Below are 14,350 nucleotides of genomic sequence, written 5' to 3' on the forward strand. Positions count from 1 at the left end.
GTCCTCTGTCGTCCCCTTCTCCCCCTGCCCTTAATCTTTTCCATCATCAAAGTCTTTTCCAGTGAATCAGCCCTTCCCATCAGGTGGCCAAAGTACTGAAGTTTCAGCTTCAGCATCAGTCCTTCCAATGAATATTCAGGGTTGATTTCCCTCAGGATGGACTGGTTTGATCTCCTTGCAGTCCAGGGGACTCTCGAGAGTCTTTTCCAGCACCACGGTTTGAAAGCATCAGTACTTTGGTTCCCAGTCTTCTTTATGGTCCAACTCTCACATCTGTACATGACTGCTGGAAAAACCATGTGTGTGTGCGTGCTCAGTTGTATTTGACTCTGCGACTCCATGGACTATAGCCGGCCAGGCTCCTCTGTCCATGAACTTTTCCAGACAAGAATACTGGAGTGGGTTGCCACTTCCTCCTCCAGGGGATCTTCCCGACCCAGGGATTGAACCCACATCCCTTGTGTCTCCTGCATTGACAGGTAGATTCTTCACCACTAGTGCTACCTGGCAAGCCTCAGCTTTGACTTATGGACCTTTGTCAGTAAAGTGATGGCTCTGCTTTTGAGTACTCTGTCTAGGTTTCTCATAGCTTTCCTTCCAAGGAGCAAGTAAGTGTTAGTTACTCAGTCATGTCCTACTCTTTGCAACTCCATGGACTGTAACCTGCCAGGATCTTCTGTTCGTGGAATTCTCCAGGCCAGATACTGGAGTGGGTTGCCATTCCCTTCTCTAAGGGATCTTCCTGACCCAGGGATCGAAACCATGTCTCCTGCATTGCAGACAAGATTCTTTACCGTCTGAGCCACCGGGGCCGCTGTCACTGTCCGAGGTGAGTTTGTAGCCCCCAAAATAAAATGTCGCTGCTTCCACTCTCTCCCCTTCTGCTTGCCATGAAGTGATCGGCTGGATGCCATGATCTTACATGAGCCCCTTTGCCACGTCAAGGCTGTGACCCATGAAGGGGACTATTCCTTGACAGTTTGATTAAAAGCGAGGTTGGACATTAATTCTGTAAACAAGAATCTTTCTTTTTAATGTAAAATCAGCTTTACATGAACAGACATTAACACTATGTACCATGAAGGCAGCTCATAATGTTCAATGAGCCAGGATAGTGTTGTGAATTACTCTTGTTAGCATATTGTCTTGGGTTTTATACCAACACTGCAGGAGATAGTGAAGGACAGGGAAGCCTGGTGTGCTGCAGTCCAGACACACAGAGTCAGACACGACTGAAGGACTGAACGACAGCAAATACCAAGACAGCCTGGTTTTATTTACTGCAAATATCAAGACTTCCACTGTTCTACTAAAATTTTTTCAGATCACTCAATTTCACCAGATTTTTCATGTAAAAATATAGGGCTGGTTTCATTAGAATATTCTGATTAATGACTTTAAGCTTCTGTATAAAAAAGCTTGGGTTCCACCTTCTAGGAAGTGATACTCAAATAAGAAACGTTCATTTTATTAGACTCACATAATGTGAGTGGACCTTGGTAGTTATTTTCTGCTCTTCAGACCTACTCTTGAGCTGCTCTGGTTCTCAGCAGCTACTTGTATTTGTGAATGTTATCTTCAATATTCTCAACCACACTGCAAAGCGACGTGTGTAAAAATAAAAGCCTAAGATCTTGTGTAAGTTGGTGTGGGATTTAGCAATGTTGATTTGGGGCACCAAGCATTATATCTGTCGTGAATTTCCCAACTGATTTTTGGCCTTCCTGGAGTTATTAATTCACTAACACCACAAATATGTGAGTATTTACTATGTGCCACATGGAAGCAAGCAAGACAAGTAGCTATTCTGGCCTTCAAAGATTTTTAGATTCTGCTTTTGGGAGACTTATTATCAGGGACTTAAGAACAAGGTAATTCTGGACTATGATTAGTGCAATGAAGTAAATAAGTGTGGGGGGAGGCATTGATAACCTTACCCTGGGGAAACAGACAGTGGCTGAGGTGGGAGTGGGGGGCAGGAAGGAGATGGCTCTAGAGAGGGAAAGAAGGCCTTCCTGGGGCCATGCTACAAGCTGAGACTTGGGATCAGCGAGTAGTCTTTGGACAGCAGGAAAAGTTGTCTGAGGACAAGGGGGTGGCAGGTGCAAAGGCCTGGGGCTTAGTGTATTTAAGAACTAGAGCAGGCAGATGTGGAGAGCTCTGTGTTTTAAGATCCACAAAGGGCAACTTTTCCCAAGTAATAACAATAATAAGGCACTTTTCCTTTTTAGATGGTGGAATTGCACGTCTTAGGGTATACGGTACTGGACAAAAAGACTGGACTGCAGGTGACCCCAAAGAACCATTAGACCTGGTGATGATCGCGTATGGGGGTGCCTGTGTAGGGTTTAGCAATGCACATTTTGGGCACCCGAACAATATAATAGGGGAGACGATGCTTGAGCTTGGGACATGTGGGCATCACAGTCAGCACCCCAGTGTGGTATGAATTACTTAAGAGGAAGGGGCCATCTCAAGCCATATGGGTGGATGAGATCCTTCATATAGGATTGAAAGCCTTTAAGACAGGAAGTAAATCAATAACAATCTCCCTTCCTAATTTTGTCTTAAGCAGTTGCTCTAAATGGAAAAGTAAAATTTACTAACCCTATAGTTGTGTGTGAATTTGCTGAAACGTTCGTCTTAATGAAAATCACAGATGTCGCACTGCTCAGGTGCACGGGATCTGCACCGATCACGCCAATGCAGTTATTCTCACATTTTTAATAAAACGTGATGATCCTGTGATATCCCACTAAACACTGTTTTTGACAGGAGTCGGCACGGCGAAGTTGATGGCAGACGGCTAGGAAACAACCCGGAGGCTGGACAGGCCCCCGATACTGGAGGTGAGACGTGAAAATGCTGCATCCCAACACTTCCCAGAAAGTAAAGGTTTTTTCCTTCACTTAATGTCAAGGAGACTGATGTCAAGGAGTCTTGGGCATTTTTGTAAATACTTATTGCTTCTACATGTTTTCTAAATCTTCTACTGTTTCATTATAATATCAGGGCCAGACTACACATAAAGACCTAGAAGTTAAACTTGCTAATTAATGCTGGCTGTTCCAACACATCATTGGAATTATCCCTTTTTTAATATAAAAACTAGAGCATCTAAATTTAATAAAACCCATGAGTAAATTTGTTGATCTGGAGGAAAACAACCACTATTTCATCATCTTTGATTTTTGCGTATCGTTGGGTGAGACCACATCTGTGAACGCGTGATGGCTCAGCTGTCTGATTTGGCCAGTAACTAACTCAAGATAAGGAAGTAAAAAACGAAAGAAAACAACTTTCAGTGTGTAAGTTATATCACAAATTATAATTTAATTTAACTTATAACTTATTTATAATATATATATTATACAAATTATAATAACTTAATTGTAAACATACCTTTCATGGGTTTGTATCACCCAATGCTTCCAAATATAAACAAAGTCTCCTCACTAGAAATTTGTGTTTGGAGGCAAGTCATATATTGGTATAGATTTGGTCAAAGACATATTTACTTTGAAAAGTCAAAACCAACCAACCACAGGAGCTCTTGGTTGGGTTAGATAAACATCCTTTGGTGTACAGCATCCTACCTGAATTCATGTGCATGCGCGCTAAGTCATGTCCAGCTTTTTGCGATCCTGTGGACTGTAGCCCGCCAGGCCCCTCTGTCCATGGGATTTCCCAGGCAAGAACACTGGAGCGGGTTGCCATGCTCTCCCCTCCAGGGGATCTTCCTGACCCAGGGATTGAACTCGCGTCTCCTAAGTCTCCTGCATTGGCAGGTGGGTTCTGTACCACTAGCGCCACCTGGGAAGCCCACCTGAATTTATAACTGATATACATGATCGTATCAGAAATTCATCAAAATTTACCAAGCACCCGATTAACCCGAGTCGGCATCAGGCGTTTACAGAGTGACAGTAGAGAGACGCTTTATTACGCAAGAAGCAACTTACACCAGATCACAGAAAGTAGGTATTCTTTTATAGTGAAGTGAAAGTGTTAGTCACTCGGTCATGTCTGACTCTTTGTGACCCCACCAGGCTCCTCTGTCCACGGAATTACCCCAGCAAGAATACTGGAGAGGGTTGCCATGCTCTCCTCCAGGGGATCTTCCCGCCCCAGGGACTGAACCCTGGTCTCCTGCATCGCAGGCAGATTCTTTACCTTCTGAATCACCAGGGATGCCCTACTCTTTTATAGCAGGGAGTGACAAGTACGTGCCAACATTGTCGCTTGCTGGCTTTCAGGATTGGTGTCTTGAATGACAGCAAGCTGACTTATGTTTTTTCTTCCTCTTTTTGAATTCCAGAATGATGAGAACGGTATTCTCCTGGTTCCAGGCTGTGAGTGGGCATTTTTCTGATTGGCTCATCCTGGAGTAATAACTCAAGTTGAAATTGATACAAAGTATTTCAAAGGTAAATGTGATGCCACTAAGAAACCGCTTATAATTGATGTGCTGATCATAAAGGCAGCGGGCTCCATGCTGCAACTAAGACCCGATGCAGCCAAATAAATAAATAAAAACTATGAAAAAGAATAAAGACAGCGGGCTCCAGCAGGAGAGGGACTCAGGGCAGCGGGCTGTGGGCCTGGCTTTCCGCTCACAGTTGTGTAGCTTCAAGCATGTTATCTTAACCCTTTGCACTCTGCTTCTCTCTTTATAAAGCATTGGATGTGCACTCGACTACAAAAGTCATGAGATTCTATGGGGCACTAAGGCTCTTCACCACAAGGTCCCTGAACTCCATGTGAAAAAGCCTATGAAACACCTCCTGGTTAGGACATCGCAAGAACAAGGTGGAGGTGTCTTCTCATGGGAGGGATCGCAAGCAGCTTGGTGACTATCTCTTCTCTGGGCAGTGATCTACACACATTTTAAAAATCATGGCCTTCCTTTAATAAAATAATATTTGGAAAAGCACCCTTAATATTCCATATTTACTTTCTTATGAGATAGATACATGGTTCATTATATTAAGTTCAAAAGAGGTTACTAAACTTTTATAATTGTTAAGTGAAGTTTTGCCAAGTACTATGGTGGGTGTCTCATGATTCTTTGGCCGTCTTTGAATAAATACAGCAGATTGTATTCATACACTGGATGCTTGATTTTTAAATGTCTTGTGAATCATTATGACCTCACTCAACTATTAACTGTTTCATCAAGGGTCGGCATATATTTAAGGTGAAGTTCATCCTCAATGGGTGGATGTAAACGGTTTCAAGGGGTCTTGATAATTTGAACTCCTGTTGGGAAGACTCCTGTGGTTTAGATCTGATTAGTGGTCACTGTTTCCACCTTTCAACGTGACTGACCAAGGGCGGCTCCTGACGGTCAGGAGGAATGTCAGTTCTGTTATTTTTTTGCTGTTTATGGATGTTCACAAATCATCTCTAGTGGTATATTTAATCCATGGTTCTCTGTGTGGTAGTTTAAAGTCGCTTGTTTATTTTTGTGAGGGACAGTTTAGTCAAAACCAGGGTAATAAACAGCAAATCCATGTAACCAGGGACCCCAAACTGCAGCATGGCATGGATGCCCTGCTACTGGCCTTGGATATCTGTCAGCCAGGGATGATGGGCATGGGGATCGGGAACAAGCTGGCATCCAGTTATAACATCAAACATGCCAGGCCTAATACACACATCCACACATGTGTGTGCACACGTGTATTCACACATGCATGTATATTAAAGAAACAGAAACAGTCATTGGGATGTCCTCTTCATGCACCCCAGAAGCATGCTCACCTCACCCATGCTCACTTTTTGCTGGGCTTTTTGATCTGATTAAAAAGGTCAGTATTCCATAAACCAAACTGCACTGGGTGCAGACAGAGTGGAAAAGACACCTTTGTCTTGTTCTGACAGGTAATTCTCCGGAGAGCTGCAAGGTGGACGGCTGCATCCTGACGACGCAGGAGGAGGAAGACATGGTCAGGCAGAAGTGGGACCTTCCGGGCCATAAGTGGAAGCCACTGCTTCCGGTCACAAAGGTAGTGTGGTGTCCGATCCCTTGGGGCCACGCAGGCAGCCCTCCCGCGGGCTGCTTCAGTCGAGGCCGGGTTTCAGAGGGTCACAGCTCCGCCCCAAAGCTTCTGCTCAGTTTAACAGTGTGACAAATGAGATTTTAAAAACTGTCTCTGCCCCTTTATATTATAAAATGACGGGCTCTCTCGTTTCACATGTTTGCATAATCTAACTCTCAAATTGTTTTTTAGACCACCTTGTTCAAGCATGCATACATGGAGAAACGTTTCTGCATTGTACTGACTCTCTAGGTGGGGCGGCTAGCATATTTACGGCCACCAGGGTGTAGCCAGCCATGGGATGGATGCTGAGGTGATCCAGAGCATTTCCCTGGATCATGCAGGAGGGACATGGTCATTTTCGGGTCGGAGATGGGAGTGAGCGCTGCTCCCCTTAGTGAGGGGTGAACACTCCCACGGGCCCCCTTTCTGCTTTCTTTTTCTCATCAGTTTGTCCACTTACTTAACTATCAGAAAGAAACATCACGGGGACCTGAGTATTCATGCCGGTCTCCTTAGGGCATCCTGTCCCCAAAAGCAGATTGCTAGGGCGAGCCGAATTATTATCATGGAATAACTTTTCACCTTTTAAGGCCCAGAGTCCAATCGGATGGGTGGCCTTGGGAGAGTCAGCCCCCTGGTCATTACAAGGACCTCCGCCTCCCCTCTCTTTCCAGCTGAAGCCCGATGAGATGCATGTGCTGGACAGCCTGACCCCTGAACTGCAGGACGTCATACCCACGCCAAGCTCACCATCACCCCCGACGGGGGCGTGAGCCGCCTCCCGCCCAAGGGCTTCCCCAGCTCTATCTGCCTCCTGCGGCCCAGCGAGAAGCCCGTGATGAGGCTCTCGGTGAAGACGGGCTTCAGGGCGAACCTCTAACCCACAAAACCCTGGCGACTGAAAAGTGACTCAGACTCTTCTGAAGTGTGCTCAACACGTGAAACTTAAGTTTCTAGCAGTTAGTGTTTCGAAGGTCAATACAATTCCTGATGATTTAATAAAGGGGTCACCCTCACACACGGGTATCTGCATTTAATGTCACTATGGAGTGCTTGGCAGTTGGCCCCCTGGGTCAGAAAGATCCCCTGGAGGAGGGCATGGCAACCCACTCCAGGATGCTTGCCTAGGAAATCCCATGGACAGAGGTGCCTGGCGGACTGCAGGCCATGGGACCAGAGTCGGGTACCACTCACTCAGGGAACACTTGGTAGTTCAAAAACTGGCGGTGGCTGTGAAATAGTAGCATTTCTTTATTACTTTTTTTAATCAGTACAAGATATTAATATTTTTATAACATCGGTATTCTGTACCTTCGGAGGTACTTTAGCACTTTGTACATAGTCTCCTGTCCTGAAAAGTTTGTTGAAGCCCATCAAAGCCACTGGAAAAATATAATCCTACAAGCATTCTCTGTCTGGGTTGAAGAGGTGGGGCCTGCCTTTACCTGGAACAGTACGTGACCTTCCGAAGGTCACCCAGGCCCTTGACTTGCTCCTGCTGCACATGAAGCTGCCTTCTGAAGGTTACACCTTTGGGGCACCGCCTGCCAGCCGCGCCTGCTCCCCTGGATTCCCACGTGCTCTGGATGGTTCCTGGCACATCCTCTTTGACCAGTTTTAATTGTCCTGATGGTCCTGTCCGCCACCCCCACCTCTCCGCCTCTGGGCAGAGCAGGAGGTGGAGGAGCAGCGGGAGGGTCCCGGTGGGGCCCAGGGCACCCTCGGCCTCCCACCCCCCACCGTGGCGGGTGTCTCCCTCCCTGCCCCCGAGCTCTGCGGGCCTCACCTGCCGGGATTCGGATGCCCATCGCCGGGCCTGGCCCTGCCCCACGACCCGACCCTGTCCGGCTTGGCAGCCCCTCTCCTGGGCGGCGGGGCAGGTGGGCGGCGGTCACAATCGCCGCTGGCGTCAGCGCGGGCGGTGGGACCGTGGACCCGGCGCCCCGGTGGCCGGGCTGCCCGGCGGCGGCTGGAGCGCACGGGCGGCGGCCGGGTGGCGGCGGAGGAGGCTCGCGGCCATGGGCTCACGCGCACCGCACGCGCTGGTGGACACCACACCCGCCAAGACCATCGTGGTGTACCGCAACGGGGACCAGTTCTACGTGGGCCGCAAGTTCGTGCTGTCGCGGCGCCACGTGGCCACCTTCGAGGCGCTGCTGGAGCAGCTGACCGAGCAGGTGGAGGTGCCGTTCGGCGTGCGGCGCCTCTTCACGCCGACGCGCGGGCACCCGGTGCTGGAGCTGGACTCGCTGCAGGCCGGCGGCAAGTACGTGGCGGCCGGGCGCGAGCGCTTCAAGAAGCTGGAGTAAGTGCCCGCGGCCCGCGCGCCCCGGCCCCGACCGCGCCGGCTCTGCCCGCCCGGCGCCAACTCCTGGCGCGCCATGCACCGTCCGCCGGGTGGCGGTGTCTGTCCCCAGACCCTCAGTGACGCAGAGGGTTAGGAAGGGGATGCGGAGGGGGGCAGCGGGCCTGGCAGTGAAAATAGGGCGCCAGGGCGCGCCTCTTTGGAAAGGTGTGAAGCTCTGCGGGGAGAAGGGGAGTCGGCCACGCGGAGCAGAGCAGCAGCAGAGCTGGGTCGTGACTCGTCCAGACCGGCGTCCGGGGGACCCGGGCGCGCGTCCTTCCATGAGCGCGCGTCCTTCCATGAGCGCGCGTCCTTCCATGAGCGCACCTCCGTAAGTGTGCTGTGGGCTCGCTCACCGTCCTCTGGCCTGCTGGATTCAGACCCTGCCGAGGACAGGCACCTGGGATTTCCGAAATCCTGGCAGCCAGCGAAGTGCAGACGTGCCTTCCGGCCTCTGCCCCCGCAGCGCTGAGGTCAGGAGCAGCTGCGCAGGATGTAGGTGTCCTGGGCAAGCAGGCCCACGAACCAATTCCACATCCACCCGGAAAGCCCTGATGGAGCTGGCCGGGTTCAGGCCGTCGGGAGTGCTTGTGGCTGCCCACCCAGAGCGTGAATTCAGTTCCGTTTCGTTTAGCCGGGAGCTGGTATTGCACACCCTGTGAGGCCTTTCAGCAAATGGGGTCACCACACTTATGTTCATACCCTTACTTTTCTTTCCAGGAGCACGCCCGTCTCTGTGCTCTGAGAGTCTTCATCATTTCTCTAAGCTCTGGGTACCACGTTATACAAATGTCTATCAGTGCAATGACTTCTTCAGTTCCTTAACAAAAGCTGCTGTGCGCGTCTTCCCAGAGGGCAGCCTGGCGGAACCGGGGAGGCTGCAAGGGCCCTTCCGTGTGTGTTTCGGGGAGATAAGACACAATCAGAAGTAACCACAGAAGAGAAAGCGGAGACTGCGCAGACAGAGGCACAGGTGTAGTTCTGTCGAGGTGCAGGACCTCAGAAAAGGCTGCCTTTAGAGAGCAGAATCCGCCTGCCATGTGGGAGACCCCGGTTCATTTCCGAGGTCGGGGAGATCCGCTGCAGAAGGGATAGGCTACCCACTCCAGTATTCCTGGGCTTCCCTGGCGGCTCAGCTGGTAAAGAATCCGCCTGCAATGCAGGAGACTTAGGTTCAATCCCTGGGTTGGGAAGATCCCCTGGAGAAGGGGAAGGCTACCCACTCCAGTATTCTGGCCTGGAGAATTCCATGGGAAGGGATAGGCTACCCACTCCAGTATTCCTGGGCTTCCCTGGCGGCTCAGCTGGTAAAGAATCTGCCTGCAATGCAGGAGACTTAGGTTCAATCCCTGGGTTGGGAAGATCCCCTGGAGAAGGAGAAGGCTCCCCACCCCAGTATTCTGGCCTGGAGAATCCCATGGATTGTGTGGTCCACGGGGTTGCCGAGGGTCGGACACGACTGAGTGACTTGCACTGCCTTACAGAGCAGAGGGGAGAAGAGCACTTGTTTGTTCGTCCTCCGTGAACTCCTGGGCTGCCTCGGCATCACTCACGTCTCCTGTCTCTCTCTAGAGGTATCACTTCTGTTTCTTACGTGCTGTTGATGCCTTTTCTTTCATTGTGAAATTTATCGTGTATACAGAGCAGTGTGTGCGTGCTCATTCGCTGAGCCGTGTTCAGCTCTTTCGACCTCGTGCACTGTAGCCCCCAGGCTCTCTGTCCCTGGGGTTCTCCAGGCACGAACACTGCAGTGGGCTGCTGTTTCCTCCTCCAGGGGATCTTCCCCACCCAGGGGTCGAATCTGCGTATCCCGTGTCTCCGGCATCTCCTGTGTTGTCAGGAAGATTCTTTACTACTGAGCTTCCTGGGAAGCCCCATGTACAGAGCAGTATGTGCGATTTTATGTGTAGTTTAAAGAATAGTAATAAAGCAAGCCTCTGTGTGAACCACAACCCGGATTCAGGAAAAGAGAATGACCAGTATTTTCAAAACCTCCTACATCCACTCCCATCCCTTGCCCACAGGGAAACTCTATTTTGGCTTTTGTGATAATCATCTTTTCATTATAATCTATCCCTGAAGGATACATTTTTCCCAATGTTTTATGTACTTTATGTAAATGCAGTTATGCTCTGTGTATTTTGTTACTTGCTTTTTCATAATATGCTTCTGAGGCTCATCCATGTTAATAGCATGTAAGTATAAGTCATTCGTTTTCACTGTTAGCTATTATTTTGTTGGCTGATATACCAGCTTATTTATTCAATCCATTGGTGGATATTTGGTGTTGTTTCAAATTTCATGCTAAGTCAGCACACTGTTGTGCACATTCTTCTATCCATCTCCTGGTGCACGTGGATGAGACTTCCTCCCGGAGAGCATGTGAGTTATCTGTTACTGCATGTCCTATGTCCTATGCATGCAAGCTTACTGGTGGGAACAGTGTTTATTGTCTCATAGGTCCTCTGACCAGGAAGTCCGGAGCAACTTAGCCAAGTGGTTCTGCCTCAGAGACACTCATGTGTTTGTAATCAAGATGCTGGTGCACTCACATCTGAAGGCCTGACCCGGGCAGGTGCTTGCAGACTCACTCCCATGGCAGGAAGCTTCATCCGTGTCGTGAGGCATCCATGGGAGATCTAGCTGCTGGCTCTCCTGGGCAGGAGTGGTTCAGCCTGAAGCCACAGTGGCTCTTGTTACAGCTGCATCTCTGTTAGGCTGTCTTCTCTGTCCCTCTGCCTCATTATCTCTGTGTGCTGCACATTTTTTACTTTTAAAACTTATTTGCAGAAATAAGTTGAACGGTGTCATCCCAGGTCATGGTCACTTTAACACAGCTTCAGAGTGTGGGAAGGTTCGGACCACCCAGGGGTCTGGAAGCCAGGATGCTCTCTACTGCGCAGGTGCAGCCAGTGGTCCCAGTTCTCTAGGAGAGTGGGTCATAACGACCCCGTGGCTGGCGGGCCCTGAGCCAGCGCTTTTGTCTGTGGTTCTTCCTCTCAGCTCTCTGCTCCCAGCAGCTACCACCCCTAAACCAAAGTGGCCCCGGACATCAGGCTCTTGTCTATTTCCTTTCTTTCCTGGACTGCGCTAACCCCTCACTATCTTGTTATGTTGCAGCGGTGTGCTTTTAGTTTGTCCAGTTTTACTTGTTCTGAAGAGGACACATCGATCAGTCTTTCTTGGTCCACGGTTCCCAGAGCCGAGGCCTTCTCATCCTTTTTCTTCATGTATTTTTGTTATAAATCTGTGGAGGACAGTGTCCTTCGGCCTGTGGAAGGCGTTTCTCATTGTCTTCTAACTCGGTGGTTGCTGGTGAGAAATCAGCTATCATCATTTGCTTCTTTGAAAGTAATGTTTTATCTTTTTTTAGCTCTTTGAAATGCACATTGTTTGATTCTGGGTACTGTGCATTAAGTGGTCTGTCTAAGTGCGGATTTATTGACTTTTCCTGAGTCCTGGCACGGTGACTGTCGTCAGCTCTGGGGGACTTCGTAGCCACTGTCTCTTCAGATGGTGCCTCTGCCTTCGTTTCTCTCTCTGCTTCCGGTATCTGGGTGGGTGTGGGTGGGCCTGTTTCATTGACTCAAACCCCCTCTTTCTCATCTCTCTCTCTCTTTCAACTTTGTGCTGTAATCTAGGCACTTTCTTCACATAGATCTTCTGATTAATTTTTCTGCCTGTGTATCCTATGCTATCAGACCTATTCATTGCATTTTAAATAATTTAATTTTTCATTTCCAAACATGCTACCTAGTTCTTTTTCAAAGCTTCCATTTCATTCTCTTGAGTCTCTGGGTCCTGCATGTATTTTCAAGTTTGCCTTTTATTGAAGTCTTGTCCTTCTGTGATCTGTACCTACAGTCCCAGTATTTGAAAGTTTTCTCTTATTTCACCTGGTTTTCTCTGTGGTCCTTGCTATCCTTGTTAGTTTACTTAGGTTTTGATGGCAAATGACTTCTTTTCTACGGGATTTGTTTTTTGAGGAAATCCTTTGAGGCCTGAGATAAAAGTGAGATTTTCCGGAGTGGATTTCCATTTTCTTCTTCCACGTGCCTGGGATGCTCCCTCTCCAAAGGGCCCTCCAAACTGTCAATATCTTGAGTTTTTCAGGGCCACCCAGATAGAGGTGTTTTGTGAGCTAGCTGGCTTGTGATCTAAGTTCTTAATGGCATCTGCAAATGTGCAAACTTGACATCCTGTTGCATTTGAAGGAAAATCACAGACATCACAGCTGCTGAGAGGCAGCATTTGGATTGGGGCTTCCCCGGTCATGCAGTGGTAAAGAACCCACTTGCTCGTGCAGGAGATGCAGGAGACTCTCATTTGGTGGAGAGATTTGTCAGGGCTTATTTAAAATGTTTTGGACTCATGGCAGAAACATTGAGAAAGACGTTGAGATGTTTTTCTTCCTGAGTTTCTTAAGGTCAATTATTATATCCTCTAGGGAATGGAAGGAGATCAGTTCACTGAGCAGGGGGAGGAGGAGGGGTGCCCACATGGTGCAGACCCTCCGCTATTTTGCGTTTTCCGTGTACCTTCACTGCTGTCAAATGGATGGGAGGGGTTTGCATGCAGAGTTCAATACAGAGAGGCGTTGGGTTTCGCTTCTTCACTACCTTTTAGATCAGTGAAGTATGAAATTGGAACCCAGATGTTGGTGAATAAAACTCTGAAAACTGTTCGGGCTTAATTTATGTTGGTATCAGTGAGCTAGCACTTGTCGGAATGTATATTCTGTACTTACTGAGCCGTTGAGTGGTTAAAATTCATTTCCACCAGCAAATAAGCTTCTAATTGTGCCGCCAGCGGATGAACTTTGAAGTGCAACCTGATGATATATGAACCGCCCTGGAGGTCTTCTTATAATAACGGCTGTGAAACGGTACATTGAGAAGACAAGCAGCGTAAAATCTACCCAAATCCAGTCATCATTCAAACATTTCCTACACTCTCTGGAATAAATTAATTTGAGATGAGAAATAGAATTTTTTCTCTATAAAACAAAATATTGTAGGCCAATACTTACTTAAAAGATAAATGTCCCATAACTCTTGGAATTAATGATTTGTGGAGAAAGTTGTATTCACAATAAAATGTAGATCGGGGCATTGTGTATGTGTGTGTTTGTGCATGTATGTGTGCACATATGTGTGCATACGTGTATGTACACATGCATGAATGTGTGTGCATGTATGTTTATGCCTGTGTACATGCATGTGCATGCCTGCATGTGTATGTATAGACATGTGTGAACACGATGCATGTGTGCGTGTATGGTTATGCGTGCACACGTGTATGTACATGAATGTATGAATGTGTATGTTGTGTGAGTATGTATGTGTATGTATGTGTGTGTGTGTTTGGGGAGACCCCAAAGAATCTGAATTATGGTAGGATTTTTCCTGTTTACCCTAGGAGTTTGTTGTTGAGATAAAAAGTGAACGTGCCGGTCAACTCTGGCAGCTCGGTGGCACCCCGGTCTGTCCGCGAGTCTCCTAACCCCCACGTGCACCTGAGCACTAGCGGGAGACGGGTAGGGGGAAGAGCGTGTGCAGAAGCCAGCACGCCAGGGGAGGAGGAGTGTGGTATCCGAGCTGGGAGACCTGGGCTGGACAGGGTCCTGGGTTTCCCCGTGTGGTAGCACTTAGCTGGTTGAACAGCCTCGCTGAGACTCTGCCTCCTCATCAGTAGAACAGGGCTTGTTGATGTCTGCTCCAGTGTGGGTTGTGAGGATGCAGTGGACACAGCACTTTGAAATGCCTGGTGTGGTCCTCATGGTGGGCTTCTGCCTTGCTCTTGTTCTCCAGAAGCAGCAAGGGGGCCATGCCCCTTGCACACGAGCATCTAGTCTCTGCTTCAAGTTCCTGCTCCCCAGCCCCCCACCCCCAAGGAAACCCAGGTCCATCCAGAAACCTCCTCCAGGCACCTGGCTTAATGCCCCGGGGCCCACCGGGTCTCC

General features: G+C 48.7%; 2 protein-coding genes across 2 annotated transcripts in view; both read left to right on the top strand.

Annotated features, from left to right (window-relative positions):
* ALLC (allantoicase) overlaps nucleotides 1–7,062 on the top strand; it is a 28,253-nt gene extending 21,191 nt beyond the window's left edge. Inside the window, 6 exon segments of the mRNA XM_070459174.1 lie at nucleotides 2,232–2,414; nucleotides 2,776–2,849; nucleotides 4,319–4,427; nucleotides 5,884–6,008; nucleotides 6,719–6,773; nucleotides 6,776–7,062. Coding sequence (XP_070315275.1) covers nucleotides 2,232–2,414; nucleotides 2,776–2,849; nucleotides 4,319–4,427; nucleotides 5,884–6,008; nucleotides 6,719–6,773; nucleotides 6,776–6,924 — 695 coding nt within the window. The 3' untranslated portion in view covers nucleotides 6,925–7,062.
* Nucleotides 7,063–8,062: 1,000 nt separating this feature from the next.
* The window catches only part of DCDC2C (doublecortin domain containing 2C), a 66,363-nt gene continuing 60,075 nt past the window's right edge, over nucleotides 8,063–14,350 (top strand). The window contains exon 1 of the mRNA XM_070459175.1: nucleotides 8,063–8,349. Within this exon, the coding sequence (XP_070315276.1) occupies nucleotides 8,063–8,349 (287 nt within the window). The remainder of the gene's footprint in view (nucleotides 8,350–14,350) is intronic.

Source organism: Odocoileus virginianus, chromosome 31 (assembly GCF_023699985.2).
Source record: "Odocoileus virginianus isolate 20LAN1187 ecotype Illinois chromosome 31, Ovbor_1.2, whole genome shotgun sequence".
NCBI classification, from domain to species: Eukaryota; Metazoa; Chordata; class Mammalia; order Artiodactyla; family Cervidae; genus Odocoileus; species Odocoileus virginianus.